Raw genomic sequence first — 21,386 nt, forward strand, 5'->3', positions numbered from 1 at the left:
CCCTCCTTTAACCAATGACTCACCTCCGTATCTAAAAAGAAATTCTCATCATGAAAACCCACATGGTGCCAAATAGATTTTGAGAAATTGCAGTCACGGACACAATGAAGAAAAGTCTCATCTTCAAGACCACAACGAGAGCAAAGAGCCGAAGAGGCCATATTTCTGTTGTTGAGCAAAAAGAGAGTGGGAACAGAATTGTGGCATGCCAACCAAAAAAGAAATTTAAGCTTTTCTGGAAGTTTTAATTTCCAAATCCAAGACCAACTGACAAAGGGTTGAACATTCGTAACGGTATGGGCAAGCAGCCAGGTATAGCCACTTTTGGTAGTGTAGACACCATTTTTACTTGATGCCCAAATAAAAGCATCTTCTAAAGAGGGGTTGAACTTGATGTTCATGTTGTTGATAAAATTTGAAGCCTCCGGGGGAAGATGAGAGTACAAAACCTGAGAATGTATCACTAGAAGAGAGAACATCATTAACAGTCAAGTGTAAATCATGGATATCAATATATGGAACCATCGAACCTATGTATCCCAAGGAGCTCCACGGACAAAACCAAAAAGAGGAACTACCTGAACCCGCACGCCAAGAGTAACCATCTTTTAAAGCATTTTTAGCATGAATGATGGAAGACCAAGTGGATGAGTCTTTCGGGTGAGCAGTAGCATAGAGAAATTTGGAACCCGAAGTGTACCTGTTAGATAGAAGATCCACCCAAAGTTTTGGAGAAGATTGAAATAAGTCCCAGACAAGCTTACCTAGGAGGCAAACATTAGCTTCTCTTGCAGTTCGGATACCTAGGCCGCCATGGTACTTTGGACGAGCAATTTTGTTCCAACCCACTAGATGAATACCTTTGTTGTTATTATCTCTCCAAATGAAGTTACGAGTGGTTTGATCAATGCTATCACAAATGTTTTGAGGAAGCCAGACAATTTGCATATAGTAAGATGGAATGGAGGAAAGAACTGAAGAAGCAAGAGTTAATCTTCCTGGTTTATTAAGTAACCTGTTTTTCCAAGAAGCTAACCTTGTTTGCATTTTTTCAATGATAAAAAGGAAGTCACTTCTTTTCGCTCTTCCTTTGAGAATAGGGAAGCCCAAATATTTATCCAGAGAGGTAGTACTTCTTATGCTAGAAATAGATGTGAGCCTGTTAACTTTGGCTTGAGGAACACCTGCTGAATAGAAAGGACGAGACTTGGATAAATTGATTTTCAAACCTGAAGCCCTACTGAAGCGGTCAAATAAATCAGTGATGAATCTGAGCTGAGAATTTTTTGCCTTGGTGAAGAGAAGGACATCATCTGCAAAGAGGAGGTGAGATAAACGAGGTCCATTGTTGGAGAGTTGAATGGGGTCCCAATTACCTTGAAGAACAGCTGTGTTAATTGCAACAGATAGCTTTTCCATACAAAGGATGAATAAATACGGAGATAGAGGGTCTCCTTGTCTAAGACCATGGGAAGGCTTGAAATTAGGCATTTTATTACCGTTCCAAAGAATAGAGAAATTTGATGAGGTAACACAATGCATAATGAGCTTGATTGTGATGTCTGGAAAGCCAAAGTCTTTGAGGCAAGAATGAAGAAAATTCCAATTCACATTATCAAAAGCTTTCTCAAGATCGAGTTTAAAGGCTGCAAATCCTTTTTTCCTCTTTGTTCTTCTCATGTAGTGAATGATTTCCTGCAAAACAATGGCATTATCAGAAGTACCCCTACCTGGCAGAAAGCTGCTTTGGTAGGGGCCAATAATAGAATTCAAAATGGGACGAAGGCGATGTACCAAGACTTTTGTGATAATCTTGTACACAGTGTTACATAAGCTGATAGGTCTAAAATCTTTGTAAGAATTTGGTGGATCAATCTTTGGAATGAGAGAAATTAGAGTTTCAGAAATTGTCGGATCAAAATAACCTGTAGTAAAGGCTGTTTTGACTAACTGGAAAATGTCTTCTCCAACTGCATGCCAAAATTGTTTGAAGAAAATGGGTTGGAATCCATCTGGGCCAGGAGCTTTATAAGGTTTCATGGAATTAAGAGCTGCAAACACCTCAGCCTTGGTAATGGGGTCGGTTAGGAATTAAGAGCTTTATTATTCAGTTTTAAAATAATTCATTTCAATCAATTCCAACAAGTCGATTAAAATGAAACATTTCATTAAAAAAAACTAAACCACAACTACCTATTGAAAGACGAAGAAAAAGAGACCAAACTCTACTTGTTTATATCGATCACTTCAAATTGAGTCAATATATATAGCCTCTACCTCCTCTTCCTTAATCATTCTGGTCGATGTGGTACTTGTTACAAGATGTTTCATATTCCCCTCCAATCCACTTCACTTGGAGATAAACAATTCCAAGAATTTGCAAGAGTAGTTATTGTCTTATTGAGTGTGTTGTGATCGTCGTGTATGGTTCTATTCCATCCATGATAATCTTCTACTAGTTGAAGCAAAATATACGAACATTCTAATGTAACAATTAAGCTACTTTAATTTTCTGCAACCAGTCAAAAGTCCAAGGTTATACAAGTTTGAGAACACTTACACAGTTGACTGTTAGATTATCCTCACAACTCAATGATTCTAACTAACTAACTAATTGGACTAGTAGTTTGATTTTGTATCTAATTTTCATCTTTATATACACTACAAAAGTGTTGGTGGATCAAACATCATTGATAAATAATAGAAAAAAATGGGTTCCTATCAGAAAAATCTGTTGGTTCTTTTTACACTCTTATGGTGTTCATGGACATTTCTATCATGTTATGGTATCCCAAGTGAGTACTCCATATTAGCCTTTGACCTTAACAAGTTACCATCAGAGGAACAAGTGGTTGAGCTGTTCCAACAATGGATGAAGGAACACCAAAAGTTCTATATACATCCAGAAGAAGCAGCTTTAAGGTTGGAGAATTTCAAGAGGAATTTGAAATACATTGTAGAGAGGAATGCAATGAGAAATTCTCCTTTCGGACACCGTCTTGGATTGAACAGGTTTGCTGATATGAGCAATGAAGAGTTCAAGAATAAGTTTATTTCAAAGGTGAAGAAGCCGATAAACAAGAGGGCCAGTAACTTGCATGTTAAGGTTGAATCCTGTGATGATGCACCTTACTCTTTAGATTGGAGAAAGAAAGGAGCTGTGACTGGTGTGAAGGATCAAGGCAACTGTGGTAAGCTTCTATATTTTATGCACTTTAAAAGTTTGGTTATTTATATTTAGAACTCACAACTAATTTCCCTTTATGCTCTTTTGAATTTCGATTTTGCATATTATGAAAAAAATTATGATTTTGTAGGTAGTTGTTGGTCATTCTCTTCCACTGGAGCAATAGAAGGAGTAAATGCAATAGTGACAGGGGACCTTATAAGCCTTTCAGAACAAGAACTTGTAGATTGTGATACTACTAATGATGGATGTGAAGGAGGGGACATGGATTATGCTTTTGAGTTGGTTATAAACAATGGTGGGATAGATACAGAAGCTGATTATCCATACACTGGTGTGGATGGTACCTGCAATGTCACAAAGGTCTTACTATTACTATAATAATTCTTCCTTTTCCTCCCTATACAGTTTGCATTGTCAAAGAACATGACATTTCTTTGTGTCTAATTTATTGTGTTTTTTTACTTGAATTAGGAGGAAACCAAAGTTGTTACCATTGATGGCTACACTGATGTGACACAATCAGATAGTGCTTTGTTGTGTGCTACTGTGAAGCAGCCAATAAGTGTTGGTATAGATGGGTCCTCATTGGATTTTCAACTATACACCGGTGTAAGTGTTAGATTGGAATACCGATTGGAATGATCATTGATTAGATTTTACTAACCTTTTACACGAACTTCATATTACCAGGACCCCTTTTTCGTTAATACAAAAATTTCACCAAGTAAAAACAAAAGAGACTGAATTTTTAAACTTAACTAGATGTTTTTGCTTTTCATGAACAGGGAATATATGATGGAGATTGTTCAAGTAATCCAGATGATATTGATCATGCAGTTTTAATCGTGGGTTATGGCTCAGAAGGTGATGAAGATTATTGGATTGTAAAGAATTCTTGGGGCACAAGTTGGGGAATTGAAGGGTACATTTATATTAGAAGGAATACTAATTTAAAATATGGAGTGTGCGCAATCAATTACATGGCATCTTATCCTACAAAAGAGTCCACTTCAATATCACCAACTATTCCTCCTTCACCTCCATCACCGCCGCCGCCGACACCTCCTTCTCCTACACCAAGTAAATGTGGAGACTTCTCCTATTGTACTGCTGAAGAGACATGTTGTTGCCTTTATGAGTTATTTGATTTCTGCCTAGGTTATGGTTGTTGTGCATATGAGAATGCTGTTTGTTGCACTGGCACTGAATATTGTTGCCCAAGTGATTATCCCATTTGTGATATTGAAGATAGACTTTGTCTCCAAGTAAGATATACTAACTCTGTCTCTATTTTCAAGTCCTTTTAACACTATAAATATGATAAAAATAATATATAGGACCTAATGTATTAAATTTTTGCATGACTAATACTATGGTCTCTTTAGTGAGACACATTTTTGAGCTTATAATTTATAAGCTCATGTGATTAAAAAATATCTATTTGATAACTATCATTTTCACAAAAACTTATAGCTTATTTTTGAAAAGAATTTTTAATAGCTAATATCATTTTTTTTTCTCTCAATTTTATCCCTGCTATCTTAATTGAAAAAAAATTAAATATTAATTAAACATGTATTTTATTACATTTCATATTTATACGATAATTCAACCGTTGATTTTATCAAACATTATAAATTTAATCATGTATCTTATCAGTTGTCTGCTATAAACGCATCCGCTATGAGCTTACTTATAAATGATCCACTATTTTTTTTACTAAAGAGAACCTACATTATCATTTGTTTATAGATGTGTTCAATGTTTTTTTTTTTTTTTAAGAAGAGAGGTGTTCAATGTTGATTCATGATCTCCCAAAATAAATTAGTAGTATATTAATAAGCTTTATATTTGAATAAATAAATAAATGTACCAGCTATTCTTAATATTCTAGCTTCTTCCTATTTGTTACTAGTTGTAATATACTCATACTAATTTGTGTTGTTTAGAACTATGGAGATTTGATGGGAGTGGCTGCAAAGAAGAAAAAGATGGGAAAGCACAAGTTTCCATGGACCAAATTCGAACAAACAAAAAAGACACATTATCCCCTTCAATTAAGGAGGAGTGCATTTGCTACAATGCGTTGAATCTGAAGGTTATGGAGTAATAATCAAGTCAATCCTTATGTTGATTTGCTTGGATTTTCTGTATTGTGTACCGTGGACCGGATTATAAATATTAAATATTTGATTTTCTTCTAAAAAAAAAAAGAGAATTTTCCTCTTGGTAGAAATATATCTGAACTATTTGTTTTTGGGTAAAAAAATAAATCTGAACTATGAAGTGTGCGTGCGTGTCTGTGTACGTTGGGCATATTGGTCCTATTAAGCCCAAAATTCCTTACCACTTAGATCAATCTATTGTTCGTCAAACATGTTCTTCCTAAGTGTACACATGAATGATCTTGTGTGGATTATGTATGTAGATACATAACTTATTTAAACCTTTTAATGTTGGTATTAATAAATACTTATTTTCTTCAAATTCAACCCAACCTCAACTAATTTATTGAATATTTTCACCAATAACTACAAAGCATGTTTTAATATTAAAGGCCGATGCACATGCTCACTATAAGATGAAAGAGTGCTTGTATAGAGACTATACCTAATAGACGCTGATTTTATTTTTCCTTGCAATGGGGTGTATGAAATTGGTACCACTTCTTAATGGGTGACTATCTTTAAGGTACCCCATTGTAGATACTTGAGAGTGAGGGAAAGGAATAGTTGATTTGTGAACCGTTGTAATATAAATGTAACAAAAATCTCTATTTTTTAAAAAAATCTCAACTTAGAAAACAATTTTTTAACTCCTTTTTTCCGGAGGAACTTTTTACAAGTTCTAAACATATTTGTAAGAAAATAATTTAAAAACACATATTGACTTAAGAAAAAGCAGAGGCTAAAAATGCACGAGAGAAATTTTTGTAGGAAGTAAAACATGCCAATCTTTTTTTAAGGAGACGAAAAATAAAATTTGATAATTTTTAAGGATGAAAAACTTGGGGTGTATTGAATTAGGATTTTAAAGGACAATTTATGTTTAAAAAAGTCTTAAGAATTTTAAAAGACTTTGCATGATTTTAATGACTTTCATGATTTTAAAAGACTATCAAGATTTATAATTTGGATTTCAATGGATTTACATCATACAAATTTAAAGAATTTGATACGATTTTATGGATTTTATAAGATTTCAAAAGATTTTATGAATTTTAAGGATTCATTAGAAAGAAATGATTTTTTTTTTGACAAAAGAAAGAAAGAAATGATTATAACACTCTCTTTCACAATATTCTCAATACATACTCTTTTATTTATTTTATTTTATTTATGAGAGAGAGAGAGAACAATTATAAGAAATCTCATGTTTTTATGAAAGACTTTTTTATGCTAAAATTTCATTAGAAAATCACACAAAATCCAATTTATTAAACAATCATTCGAAATTTGAATGATTTTGAATACCACAAGACTTTTTTTTACGTTGCAAAGAATCTTGATTGAAAATCATAAAATATTTTTTTAAGTTGCAAAGAGTCACAAGACTATTTAATAATAAAAAGTCTATTAAAATCCGTTAAAATTTTAATGTAATACAACCCTAAGGTTACCATATCGACAATTCCTTCTTTTTTTTTAGGAAAAATTGATAATTCTTTCTTGATTTGCGATGATTATGTTTCCTAATGCAAGGTTATTGTATTCTCATTATTATAAGATCCAACTTTTTTTTTTTACAAGATTATAAGATTCACATTTGAAAATTATTTACCCTCAAGATGATTTTTAAACGGCTATATGTTTTTTTGGTGGTCGGGGTTTAAACATCCGACCTTGAATATATATTATTCATTGTCCCTACCAACTGAGCTAAACTCACGAGGACAGCAGCTATATGTTTCTAACAAGAAAACAATATTTCATATCCATTAAATTTATATATTTAATTTATTATTGAGAAATACAAATTTGTTTGAGTAAACCATTAAATTGGTCTATGTTTTTGTAAGACACTCTCAAATTAGTCTCCGACTATATTAATATTTCAAATTTGTCTCTGTTTTTCTCAAAAGTTTCTCAATTAGGTCCCTCGTCGTGTGACAAAAACATTAAGACAATGATCTAATTAATAAACTTTTGAAAAAAAAAAAACAGAGATTAATCTAAAATATTAATAGAGTCAGAGACTAAATTGAGAATGACTTATAAAGACAGTGACCAATTTGACGGTTTACTCACATTTGTTTTCTCTCTGATATCAATAATTGTAAAAGTAATTATTGTAAAATAAACATATTTATAACAAATTTAATGTTTAAACTACTTTTTTTTAATACATGTGAATTTTGTTTGAGTTTTTATAATATGGAAATGAGGACTTATTTATGAACATGCATACTTTTTTTGAATGAATATTAATATGTATATAATGAAGAATTTATTGTTTGACATTTGGGAGTTTGGTCATGCACATGGTTGATGCTTGTTTTGTCGACCTTTTTCTCTTATCATGCACAAGCACAAACAAGTTAAGTTGTTTCCATTAGAAAGAGGATGGATAATTGTTGAATTGTAGGCCAAATTGGAGCATGAGGCACGTAGTGTACAAGAGTCAAGAATGGCAGACAACAAGAATCAAAAGACCCAATCTTCGTGGGACATTCCCACACTCAGTGCCACTTCCCGCAATCAAAGGAATTGTCTATACATATTTTATTTTTCTTTTGGTTTGAATAAATGATACGCCAACATAGAGTTCACATATTGTGCATAGGGATTTTAAATTGTAAATTCAAATAAGCTTTTCCATCTAAATCCTGCTTTTTGGTTTAAATATAAATAAAAAGTTAAATGCATGATACAAAAGTAGATGAAATGAAACCACTAGACTTTTTGCATTTTCCTTGAATTAAACATATTTGACCTTTTATACTCCACTACCCTCCCTTCAATTGCTCCAATTAATACTTATATTCTCCTCTTTAGATTACTTTATAGTACCAACACACTGTTTTATTATAGAATATACATGATATCCAAAATAATTGAACTAAATAGTACAAATATGAGAGTATGAAATACTATCTTTTTAGAGAAATGATATTTAAACAACTATTTTATGATAACTTGTATCATAATTTTTTCTCTTATACTCACATCATGTTCTCATTTTCTATCTCTATTGATTTGGTTTTTGTGCCAAGATCTACATTTCTTTGATATCTTAGTTGTCCCACAAGTTGTCACATGAAATAGTTGTTTAGATAACATTGCTCATCTTTTTAACACTCACTCTAGCATTTACTTTTTTATAGGCAAAATGAAATTCATTTGGATCCCACAATTTTATGTGAAATTCATTTGGTCAATCAGTTTTTGAACGAAATATGGAGGGGATTTTTTTTCAAATAATAAGATAGCAGTACTAGTAACTAACATGACACGTATCATTTTATGCAGTTTGGATTTGGTGCTTTGTTTTGAGGAAAAGTAGCCTCTCGGGATAATAACCCTGCCCATCTTTTTTTTTTATCTTTTGGATAGAATAATCTATGCTTTTCCTAAAGTAAAATGATTGAGAATGATATATGATGAGAAAATACTTCATGTTCTTTCCGTCTATTAAATAGGAACGGTCCACAATAATACCCTGCCTAATATATTAAAGACCTTTTCTCGTTTAAAAAATAATAATATTAAAGACCTTTTCTTACCATCACTAACTGCCCTCATGTTCTCCACGCTACGTCCGTGACCACACCTTTACTTTTTTTTGTTGGTAAACGACCATACCACACTTTATATTCAATGCTTCTCAATAAAACAAACCTCAAGTTTCATACCTATGACATAACATGTGTTGTGAATTCCGGACTCAAATTTCACACCAATACAAACTTTGATGTGTGGAGCAAGTATCAATGGCAACCAACAACCAAAATTAACCACAAGCAACAACAACAATATAAACCTAGTCTATAAACCAAGTGCATAGCAAAACCACAATCCAACCAAGGAATAAACAAGATAAAGAGAGTAAAGAAAAGATAACAACACCAAGAAATGTTCACCCAGTTCGGTCCAACTAGACCTACTCTGGGGGAGAGATTGATCTCTCCAATCCACTATCAATGAGTTCTTACACAGAGATACAAATGGGTTACAAGAAATTAGCTTCAACAAGCTCACAAAGAACAACCCTAATTTCTACCCATTTTCCCAATCTCACCAATGAACAAGACACTCATGAATTTTCACTCTCCCAAGGTGTTTACAATAGACTCTTCACTCATGTGTTTCCCAACCCCATGAATCTTTCCCAAAAGGCACCAACCCTTTCCCAAGAGCCCCCTCTTTTGGTTCTCCAAGATTCACATCTTGAAGCTTTGAACCTCACCCAAAGACCCTCAACCTTTAGTATCTAAAACCCTAAAAGTTCCCTCCTTTGGTTTCCATGAGATTCACCAAGCTTACCCAACAAAATGGGTCATAGAGTGCTTAAAACGTGTTTCAGATCTGTCAAAATCGTGTCACGTTTGTCCAAATCGTGACACGGTTGATACGTACGACCCAAGGTACGACCAACCTTATCCTGAAAACTTGCCCAGCAAGCCGAAAATCGTGTCACGTTTTCCCAAAATCGTGTCACGATTGAACATCCAGAAAACATGCTCACGACATACCAAAATCGTGCCACGCTCACGAAATCGTGTCACGATTTCTCTGTTTCTCCAAAACTCCAAAACACCAAATTTTGAGTCATCCTCCACCTTGACTCTAAATTTGTGGTGATGCCACTTTAACCATCAACCATCAATTCCCTTTTCTTTTCCCTTGCATCCAACTACACCAAGTAGCTCCACAAGAATTCACCTTTACCTCTTCAATCCTCGGAATGCCTTCCGCCCTCTTGAAGTTCCTTGCATCCAACTACACTAGGATTTTTAGGTAGTTCCACAAGCCTACACCATAACCTCTTCGGCCCCCGGAGTGATCAAATCCGTCCTCCCAAAGATTCACTTGCCTCCAATTACCATTGGCCTTTTCCGGTAATTCCACAAGCCATGCCAAACATTCTTCAAACCCCGGAATGCCTTCCGTCCTCTTGAAGAATTCACATGCTCCCAACTAGAGCATAACACCCAAGGCCTCCATAGTCGTACCATTCCCGGTGTCATCAACTCCACCTCAAGTTGAGCTTTCTCTACCTCAACTTCCAAATGCGTACTCACACTATGCTTCCACCTTGCCACTCCACCTCAAAGGTTGATTGCGAGTATTCTTCACACCGCCTCTCCAAGCCGAACTTGATAATTGGGAACACACACATCACCGCCACGACATCACCATCATGACCTCCTCTCTTCATACTTTTCCTTCTTCGATTGTGCTAGGATGACCGGCTTCGAAACCTCAACCTTTAATGCTTTCATACACTTCCATTGAACCATGCTTGCTTCCATCTCCAAGATGTAACCTTTGGTACCCATGGTGCACACTTGACAAACTTCTCCCCTTGCCCCACGGTGGGTGCCAATTGTTGTGAATTCCGGACTCAAATTTCACACCAATACAAACTTTGATGTGTGGAGCAAGTATCAATGGCAACCAACAACCAAAATTAACCACAAGCAACAACAACAATATAAACCTAGTCTATAAACCAAGTGCATAGCAAAACCACAATCCAACCAAGGAATAAACAAGATAAAGAGAGTAAAGAAAAGATAACAACACCAAGAAATGTTCACCCAGTTCGGTCCAACTAGACCTACTCTGGGGGAGAGATTGATCTCTCCAATCCACTATCAATGAGTTCTTACACAGAGATACAAATGGGTTACAAGAAATTAGCTTCAACAAGCTCACAAAGAACAACCCTAATTTCTACCCATTTTCCCAATCTCACCAATGAACAAGACACTCATGAATTTTCACTCTCCCAAGGTGTTTACAATAGACTCTTCACTCATGTGTTTCCCAACCCCATGAATCTTTCCCAAAAGGCACCAACCCTTTCCCAAGAGCCCCCTCTTTTGGTTCTCCAAGATTCACATCTTGAAGCTTTGAACCTCACCCAAAGACCCTCAACCTTTAGTATCTAAAACCCTAAAAGTTCCCTCCTTTGGTTTCCATGAGATTCACCAAGCTTACCCAACAAAATGGGTCATGGAGTGCTTAAAACGTGTTTCAGATCTGTCAAAATTGTGTCACGTTTGTCCAAATCGTGACACGGTTGATACGTACGACCCAAGGTACGACCAACCTTATCCTGAAAACTTGCCCAGCAAGCCGAAAATCGTGTCACGTTTTCCCAAAATCGTGTCACGATTGAACATCCAGAAAACATGCTCACGACATACCAAAATCGTGCCACGCTCACGAAATCGTGTCACGATTTCTCTGTTTCTCCAAAACTCCAAAACACCAAATTTTGAGTCATCCTCAACAACATGTATTAAAGTAAAAACATAATAACAACACAAGAATTTATATTTATGTGTTTCTCTTATCAACTGGATCGGTTATCCAATTGATAAGAAGTTGATTTATGTAAATAGATGCGTGAGGTCAACTTCCACTATTAACATTAGAACCTCAGCGGTGTAAAATATATAAAGACAACTGACAACGTTCGCTGAATTTTAAGGTCTGCTTTGATCTTACGAGCTCTAGGACCAAAGTCACCTAAATTGTACCGATATTTAGGCCTAAAAAGAGGCAATACCGAGTCAGAGTTTTACAAGTCAGTTTCAGTTACTGCTTCAGTCTCAGAAAATACAAAGAAAACAAAAATTTAGTAGAAGAAGAAGAAATAACAAAGCATGTGTCTCTATCTATCTCCCTCAGCTTTTTATTGCCTTTTCTTTCATCCTACTCATTCTACGGCCATCATTTAACAACCAACCGTTTATTGTGTGAGTCACATCCTTTTCTATAGACTATACTAGCTGCTGGTAAACCTTCTTCACATGCTATATGGTCCTTTCATCATTTTCTCCATTCATGTAACCAATTTTGCTTCACAAAAACATACTCTAGCTAGATACCGAGTTATTCAAGAGGTATGTTCTTTTTCATTATCAGTATTGTATTTTTTTAGTATTATATCTTTGGTGGGTCCATGAAAATTTTGCATGTGATGTTCATGAACATGCTCACTGGATTCTTGCAATATTTTATTCATTGATTGTGGATAGTATTAGTGCATTTGCAAAATTTTTATTGTTTTTAATATTATATAGTTTCTTTCAGGAGAGAAAATATAGGCTTTTGAGGTATCCATTTAGCTTAAATCATGGCTTTTTAAATTAATAATGATCCAAAGTTTAACAACTTGTGATACTTCTAATTGAGCATACTGTGTCAGTTTAATTCTTCTCTTGTTATGGTCATTTTAGTGATGAATCAGTTCAAAAGTATTGTTTTTTTGTTCTTATTAATCTAAGTCTTCTTTAATTTTGAAACAGTTTATGTTGTTATTTGAACTGTTACTAATAACCAGTTCTTAAATTCCTTTGTATTTTTCAGATTTTCATGATTGGATAGGAAAGTTTCATACCTGATTTTTTAAGCATTGGTGCTGAGATTAGTATATGATATTGTTTATAGAACTTTGAGCTTGTGATTGAGAGGGATTGCATTGAATTGCATATACTAGTTGTTCAATTTTGGATTTGGAACAAGAAAGATGTCTGAGAGGAAATTGAACATCAATGCTCCACTCATGTCAGTGAGACGAAATTCAGCTACATCGCCTTCGTTAACAGAATCAAAGAAGAAGATATTAGAGAAACGCCACACTCTTGCAAGTTACAAATCAGAAATGTCGTTGGATCAAGTAACAGAACCTGTTGCAGTGCCTTTCAATTGGGAGCATATACCTGGAAGATGCAAAGGTAATGGTGGATCTGAAGTACCTCAAATTCCTGTTAAGAACCCTTCATTCACTCCAATTCCTAGGCTTCCTCCTGGAAAATCAGTCAAATCTGCCACACAGCCAATGGTAAAGGAATCCAATGTTGCAAATAGATTCACTTCTTCAAACAAATCGAAGTCTTTCACCGGCAACGCGGTTAAAATAGATTGTGATAGAGAAAGGGAAAAGGAAAAAGAAACTGAGAAGAAAATTGAGAGTAGAAGGTCTTGTGTTAAGGAAGTGAAGAATGATGATGATGCTTATTCAGATGCAGTTGAGTCACTGTCACATTTAACAGAATCATTCTCATTGAACTGTAGTGTGAGTGGTGTAAGTGGATTAGATAACTTGGAAGCTAAGAAGTTTGGAACATTTTCTACAGATCAACAAACAAGAGACTTCATGATGAACCGTTTCTTGCCAGCCGCAAAAGCTATGACAATACAACCTTCTCAATATTCTTCAAAAAAGCCATCTGTATTAGTGGAACAGCAACCTAGAGATGTTAACAAGTTGGTTCAGAATGCAAAGAAGCCATTGGTAACTGATATTATACCGTATACCGGTGAATGTCAAGAGGAAGAAAGTGAAGATGAAGGCGATGTTTATGACAATGATAATTCTGATAGTGTCTTGGGTAAAGGATGTGGTTTGTTACCTAATTTACATGTTAGGAATTCATTGTCGTCGTTAACCCCTGTGGCTGGGATGAAAATGAAGAACCAAGTTACCTTGCCTTCTTCTGCTTCTGAGGTTGTCAAACCTACCAAAAGATCTAGTATTAGATCTTTTAGTCCAATTCCAGCTGTAAAGAAGGTAAAAAAAGTTCATTTTGTGTATGTTTGATTTCGCATGTGGATGAGCCAAAAATTGTTACAAGAGGTGTACAATTGATTTTGACATGTTTGGATATTCTCAAGTAGGATTGATTTTGCCTTCAGAATTGATTCTATCTTAAAGCTAGAATTTGTAGCTTTGGCTTCTACAATTGATTTTCAGCATTAAATTTTTTGTTCAATCCACTTTTACATGAAAGTATCCAAACGTACATCACTTTACATTCAACTCACTTTTAGTTAGAATCAATTTTACAAAATCTACTTTTGTCACAACGGCCCCAAACAAATCCTTAATCCTTTTTTGTTGATCAACATCCTCATGAATGAACATGTTTTCGACATATTTACTCACAATGATGATGAATCTTTGATGCAGGCTTGGGAAGCAATTCATAGGAACAAGTCAAGTACGGCAGCTGCATCACCTGAGACACAAGAAGGAAAGAAGAGATGGAGCAGTGAATCAAACAGGTTTGCTTATTCAGGTGAGTTGCTTCCAGGTAGACTCTCTCCCTTCCGGCGTTCAAGAGCAGCCGCTGCCGGTATATCTCCCTGTAGAAGTAGACAACAATCTCCCTTTCGTGGCACAAAGTTGCTTGGTGATTCTAATGATGCTGAAACCAATAAACCTTGCAATTTGAAGTTCCACAGCTCAGGACTTGGAAAAATTCAAGGAGTTCCAAACCAAGGAACCATAAGAAGTTCATATTCAGGAAGTTTGGCAATGGAAAAGACATTGTACATAGATAGTTCAAGTACTGTCAAATTATCATCTTCAAATTTAAGTTCTGTAGATATCAAAAAGAGGATAGAAACTATGACTGCAGAATTGGACAAAAGAAGAGGGAAAGAACGTAATTCTAGCATAGAAACTTCTCAAAACATAAAACATGTAGAAGCTTTGGATTTGGAAGAAAAAGTCACATTGGATTATGAAATATTAAGTTCTTTAGGTGGCAATTCTACAACTTTATCTGGTATGCTACATCATATAGCCAAAGAATATGAAGATGAAGCAATGAAAAATGATGAAGATATTAACCGTGAACTCGTGTCAGTGCAACCAGTGCAAAAGACTTTTTCTGAAGACTCAGATACCAACAAGAAGCAAATTGTGTTAGCTAATGGTTCTCCACTTCAACCACCATTGCCAAAATCGCCTTCTGAATCTTGGCTTTGGCGTGCCCTGCCTATAAATTCCCTTAAGAATTCTTTCATGCATTCAAATCAAGGGACTCAATCTCATGCTAAAAGAAATGATTCTAATATATCATCAAGCAATGTCAAGTGGGAAACAATAGTGAAAACTTCAAATTTGCAGCATGGTCATGTTCGCTATTCTCAGGTAACCTTTTTAATTCCTTTGTCCATAATTTTGCCTATATAAGACTACATCAACTCAACTATGGTAGTGACTAACATAAAAATTCACATTTACTTTTCATGCAGGAACTACAGGCTGGTAAATCGCAGCATTCAAAATATTAGAGATGAAACTGAGTGACTTTACTAGCATGTTTTGGTCCAAGTTTTTTGTCTCCTTGTTTTTTCACCATGCATATGGTATGAATTCCTAGCTTATGGAATTTTAGCTTTTATAGCATTGGTAAAAATATAGTATGATTGATTAGATTTTTACATTATTGAACATCTTTCATCCCAAAAGAAAAGGTTGGATTCATATTAATATCATCCAATCTTGAGGAATCAGCTTTTTAATAGCAAAATGATACAATACAAGTGATCATTGTTTTTCACGTTTTATTGATTTTTTCCCTTTTTGATACTCATAATGAAGGCTCAGAATTTTATGTCGAAGTATGTAAATCAGACTATTCTGAATTGAGATGAAATATGAAATTCTCATGTTGGTAAACCTTGTACAACATCAGGACTAATAATTGTCATCCGCTTGCAGCCATTATATATTTTTGTAATCTATATATAGTATATTCCTTGGTGATTTTGTTAATCCATTATGCTTTTTTATGCTATGAAATTTACAACATTTGATTTACTTTAAGTTGTCATTGCCAAAAAAATAGAATCACAAGCTACTTCATCACAACAATCATGCGAAAACAGATGAAATAATATCATATGTCAATTACTCGAACCATTCTAACATCTCTCCTTAGATCGCGGCACATAAACATGTTATAATTACATGTTCACACATTAATTCATCTATTTTCATCACTGACAGATCTCATAGACAGGCTTGGTTTTAACGATATTCAATATTGCATTAAAAACCCTTGTATTACACACATAAATTGATCTAGATTATTAATTTGAGATCTGCCAGTTCACAATATTATGTTCACCAAATCATTTTTACAGAATCTACTTTTAAAACCAAACAGTCAAGATTAATTACTATGTCACATATTCAGAGTCTGTTTGGTTTTGCCGCGGTTCCTTAGAAGCTACAAAACCGAGCTTCTGTTTAGATGCGGAAAACTACAGTGATTTCTGGCTAACACGGATATAGTAGGCGCAAAACCAAACATATACTTAATATGTGGAATCAGAATCCATTACAAATTTGGCACAAGAGACATGAGTGTGTGGGATGGATAATGATGGTAGGGGACCTATTAGTAACATGACAATGGGGATAGAGATACAGATAAACCATGAAATCATTGAAATGGTGACCTAGTGATAATATATTGTATTGGTTGTGCCAAAATGTCCGTGACAACTCACTGACAAGTTTTTCTATTAATATTAATATATTCCTTCATTTTATAGCAAAATATTTTTATCTATCAAGTTCACTCACCAGTCTGCAAAACATAGGTGCAAAAACAAAAGTTCAATCAAGAGATTAGCCACAAAACCAAAATAGTTGAACTAATTTTGATGTATCATCAATTTTATTACAGAAATGCTAAACAAAACCTCACATGATGCTGATTGTAACTGTCGCGTGATTCGTTTTTATATTTATTACCTGACATGATTTCTGATAAATCAATGATCCAACACTCATAAACTGTTCTTGATAGATTCGCGATAAATGGCAGGATCCTAACTTAAATTTTTCATGATGCTAAAATGTTTTTTGCGAGATTAATCATTTCCCATAAAATATTGAATTGGATCAATTGGATACTTAACTTATAAATGGTAAGATCTACTTTCATTTCAATTATTTACTAAGATGAAATGCTCATTATCTAGTTACTTAGTTATTACAAAGTTCTTCAAATCTTTAGAAATATCACTAATGGAAAACATTCTTGAAACACCTTGAGAAGCAATAAAATATACACAAATCAACATAATGGAACCAAGCCCTACACCAATGAGAATTAACCCAAAGAATTACTGCTAACCCAATGACAGCTGTGACATAAGATGCAACACAACTCCAATAGAAGGACTCCATATCAATTGCGGTCTGATGTTGCGTTGTCGATGCTGGTGGAAAAATGGAGGTATGATTGCAGATTATATTGATAACAGATCCACAAAGATCTGCATTACCTCTATAGTTGTTCTCATCAAAGTTTGCAAACTGCATTGTGGTTGGAATTGTACCAGAAAATTTGTTGTATGAGACATTGAATACGGCTAAAGAGTATAGATCAGTCAGGTTTTGAGGTATGGCACCACTCAAATTATTGTAAGACAGGTCTAAACTCTCAATACTTATCAAATTGGAAAAGGTTCCTGGTATCGATCCTGATAATCGGTTGCGCGAAAGATTCAGGGTGATAATTTCTCTCAGTTCTCCAATCTCTGGTGGAATGCTACCACTCAAATTATTACTTGATAAATCCAATCCAGTCATTAAGTTCAAGTTATTTCCCTTGTAAGAGAGATAATAACTCTTTGTTCTGAACTCAATTTCTACTATTTCATAAGATATCATGTATTCATCAGCAACAGGATGGTTTAAGCTCAAAGAGGAATTATAGAGAATGTGGAAGGTATTCCCCGCGGCGAACCAAATTTCATGCATTTGAAAAATGAATATTGCGGCAGTGTTTTGATAATAATAAATTTTATCCTTTGAGTCATCATCATACTGGAATGCTGTTGTTCCCATTACAGAACTTTGATACTCTTTCATTTTAAATGATATACTCTTGATGCATGAAGGTATTGTTCCATTAATCCAATTATGTGAGAGATCCATAATTTTGACATGTTCTAGTTCACACACATAGATAGGAATTGGACCTGTTAATTTATTCCCTGCCAGTAAAAGAACTCTTAACTTTGAGAGCCTGTCGATCCAATGTGGAATATTTCCAAAAAAATTGTTGTCCCTCAGGTCTAGTGATGCTAATTTTGTTAGTTGAGACAAAGCATGTGGTATATTACCTTGGAGAGCATTCTTTTGCAAGTATAAGAACTTCATATCTTCGAAGTTATTAAAGCAATAAGGTAAAAAACCTGATAAATTGTTTTCAGAAAGATCCAAATAGCTAAGGGAAATTAGGTTGCAAAGCTCATTTGGGATTTCACCTTGTAACTGATTCTTTGACAATGAAAGTACACTTAGTTTTGTGAATCTTCCAATCCATCTTGGAATCCTGCCTGATAACATATTGTTTGATATGTCGAAGGAAAACAAAGAAGAATTGTTTGACACTCCATCTTCAATTACTCCACTAAAGGAGTTATTGTTCAAATACAACCAATTTAATCTTGTTAAGTTTGAAAGTAATGGAACAAGTCCATGGAAACAATTGTGAGATAGCCTCAGCAGTCTCAATGAGGTCAAATTTGAGATCAAATGGCTACTAAGCTCTCCAGAGAAGTTGTTATTGGACAAGTCCATAGTCCTCATTGTTTGCATTTCACCAATGGATGATGGAAGAATTCCCTCAAAACTATTCTTAGATAGGTTTACATAATAAAGAATTGGAAATATCTTACCTATATTCTCTTGTAGTTGACCACCAATCTTGTTATTTGATATTTGTAGGTCCAATAAACCATGTTTGAAAGTTGGAATCTCAAGGGTTCCTGTGAATGAGTTGTTCATCAAATACAAGGTCTCCAAATTTGTGTTATTTTGCAAGATCCAAGATGGAAAATTCCCTGATAGCTTGTTATGAGAAAGGTCAAGTAGTTGCAGCTCATGCTGATAAAGTAGAAAACTAGGAAAAGTTCCATTTCTCTTTGAATTTAGAAAGCAATTTCTAAGTTGGAGAACTTTTAATTGAAAAGTAGGGTGGCATGATGAACTTTCTTCAATTTCCACATACAAGTTATTTGTTTTTGGTGACAGAAGGAAAACCTCAAGTTTAGAATGATCAGTCAAAGAACTAAATGAGAAAACACCATCAAAGTTGGTATCAAAGAGAGATAAATATTCAAGAGACTTGAGACTAATGATGAAAGATGGAATGTTTCCAACAAAATTATTTGAGGATAAATCAAGTACTCTGAGGCTTGTCAAGTTGCCAAGGCATTGAGGAAAATAACCATTCATTCCATTTCTGCTGAGGTCTAGTTCCTGCAAGTTCTTCATTCCACACAGTCCTGTCAATATTATTTTGTTTTCAGTGAGATTTAATACTCATTGTTCCTATTTGACAGTTTAGAATATGAAATTTCATTGCAAAACTGTGAACGCTAAAAGGCAGCAATGATTATGCCTTTCATGGGTAAAAAGTAGCGGATAACGGATAGAACAACTAACATTGTATAGTAGATAAAGTAGCATATTTAATTTGAAGTGTTTGATAAAACTAACGGTTGAACTATGGATAAAATGACATAAGAAAATATTCATGTAAAGTGCTATGATCTCAAACACCATAACATCTCAAAAAGTGTTATAAATTCGTGTAAAGCACTTAAAGCTCTTGAGAGAAAACTAATACCAAACAACTCTTCTTTGATAATACGAGCTTATACATTATAGGCTATATGGCATGAGATAGCAGTTTGATTTTTCCTTATGTATATAAATTTTTGAATCATGAGTATAAAAAGTGAATCACTAATCTAATTCTTGAGATTGTAGGCGTAAGACAGTTCACATTCTAAAATCATCGAATTTCCTAAATGATTAGGAAAATCCTTGATCCTATTAATCAGTTTGGATCAATCAATTCAGTTCTTGAAATTGTCTCGGAAGACTAATATGGTTGAGAATCTTGGTGTGTAGTGTGCTACAGTGCTGTTTCATGCATAGTCACATAATTCGCTGGCCGAGCGGCGAACCGCGAATTGGTTCGCGCGAACCGATTCGCGGTTCTTTCGCGTATTGGTTCGCTCAGATTCGTGGAGAAATTCGTCAAAACTCGCGAACCAAGAGTACCATAGAAGCCAGCGTCGTGAGAGTAAGGGCGATAGCTGTCAGTTGAAGAACGATGTTGTAGCTTGAGTGAAGAACGCGAGCAAGAGTGAAGAAAGTCAGTTGAAGAAACTGGACTGGTAGCGGCTGCTGCTGCTCTCTGAAGGAAGGAGGAAGAAGATAAGGAAATTAGGGTTAGTGTGTTGGCTGGGCCCTTGCTGGACTGAAAATTCTTTATATTGGGCTTTTCTAAATTTGGCCCAATGAATTGAGAATTGCTAAGTAAACAATATAATAAGTATGGCTTTTGTGAAGAAAAAAAAAATTAAACGTAAGTAAAATATTTTATTTATTTTTTGTATAAAAATTCTAGTAAAAATAAATATTTTTCTTAAAAATTCATTGATGGCTTACTATATTAAATTAGGTAATATTAGTATTACGAACCGAAGCGTACCGAAGCTCTATACCCCTACACGTACCGAATTCTTCTAATGTCGCGTACTGCGAACCCGTACCCGTACCGCGTACCGAGCGAATTGCGAATTATGTGACTATGGTTTCATGCTAATTAAAAAAAAAGAAAAAAAGAAAGGCTAATATGAAGTTACCTTCAATTTCAACCCAACCATCCAAATAGTTATTTGATAAGTCAAGATGAACTAAATGGTTGAAAGGAAGAAAATATGAAAAGTTGAAGACCCAAATATAAGTTGTATTGGTTGGAATTGTAACTCCTCCTAGCAAGAGATCCATGACATGTCCTGTGGTATGGTTGCACTTGACACGCTCCCATGAACAACAATCAACATCATTCTTTTCATCCCATGATGTAAGATTATTGTATGTACTGGTGCTGTTCGAAATCAAGAAGGTTTTAAGATCTAATAAACCCAGCTTTTCTTTCTCTAAACACCCTTCTAATTCCTTCACAAGAATCAAAACAACAACAACAATCCATAAGCACAAGTGGTTTTTGACAAAGACTCTCTCCATTTAGTTATGCTTACTATATTAGTAAACTTTGTTCTATATATTCTCTTCTTATGTCAGAAAGAATGGATCATATATACAGTTACTAACTGGTGAGAGAAAGAATGGTGCAATAACTCATGCATTTCTTCGAAATTTCCATACAATTCCACCTAATCATTTGTATAATACT

At 34.6% G+C, this 21,386-nt stretch overlaps 3 protein-coding genes across 5 annotated transcripts; 2 read left to right on the forward strand and 1 right to left on the reverse strand.

The window, feature by feature from the left end:
• The first annotated feature begins 343 nt into the window (after positions 1-343).
• Positions 344-5,436, forward strand: LOC146944110 (cysteine protease XCP1-like). Its single transcript, XM_085742486.1, has 5 exons — positions 344-3,191; positions 3,318-3,550; positions 3,662-3,799; positions 3,976-4,455; positions 5,140-5,436. The coding sequence occupies exons 1-5, from the start codon at positions 2,711-2,713 to the stop codon at positions 5,278-5,280; spliced, it is 1,473 nt and encodes a 490-aa protein (XP_085598612.1). The 5' UTR covers positions 344-2,710; the 3' UTR covers positions 5,281-5,436.
• Positions 5,437-12,083: 6,647 nt separating this feature from the next.
• On the forward strand, positions 12,084-15,832 carry LOC146944111 (transcription initiation factor TFIID subunit, putative (DUF688)). Of its 3 annotated transcripts, none has more exons than XM_085742488.1 (4): positions 12,084-12,263; positions 12,730-13,933; positions 14,333-15,301; positions 15,406-15,832. In XM_085742488.1, the coding sequence occupies exons 2-4, from the start codon at positions 12,890-12,892 to the stop codon at positions 15,442-15,444; spliced, it is 2,052 nt and encodes a 683-aa protein (XP_085598614.1). In that variant the 5' UTR covers positions 12,084-12,263; positions 12,730-12,889; the 3' UTR covers positions 15,445-15,832. The 3 variants fall into 3 exon arrangements, with proteins under 3 accessions (XP_085598614.1, XP_085598616.1, XP_085598615.1); XM_085742490.1 differs by lacking the exon at positions 12,084-12,263 and adding an exon at positions 12,370-12,476; XM_085742489.1 differs by lacking the exon at positions 12,084-12,263 and adding an exon at positions 12,464-12,617.
• Positions 15,833-17,082: 1,250 nt separating this feature from the next.
• LOC146944112 (receptor-like protein 13) lies at positions 17,083-21,262 on the reverse strand. Its single transcript, XM_085742491.1, has 2 exons — positions 20,833-21,262; positions 17,083-19,461 (listed from the first exon to the last, which is right to left on the reverse strand). Exons 1-2 carry the CDS (start codon positions 21,215-21,217, stop codon positions 17,189-17,191), a joined length of 2,658 nt encoding a protein of 885 aa, XP_085598617.1. The 5' UTR covers positions 21,218-21,262; the 3' UTR covers positions 17,083-17,188.
• Between the last annotated feature and the right edge of the window lie 124 nt (positions 21,263-21,386).

This window comes from Medicago sativa, chromosome 2, assembly GCF_051527215.1.
Source record: "Medicago sativa cultivar Bolivia chromosome 2, Bolivia_mono, whole genome shotgun sequence".
Lineage (NCBI taxonomy): Eukaryota > Viridiplantae > Streptophyta > Magnoliopsida > Fabales > Fabaceae > Medicago > Medicago sativa.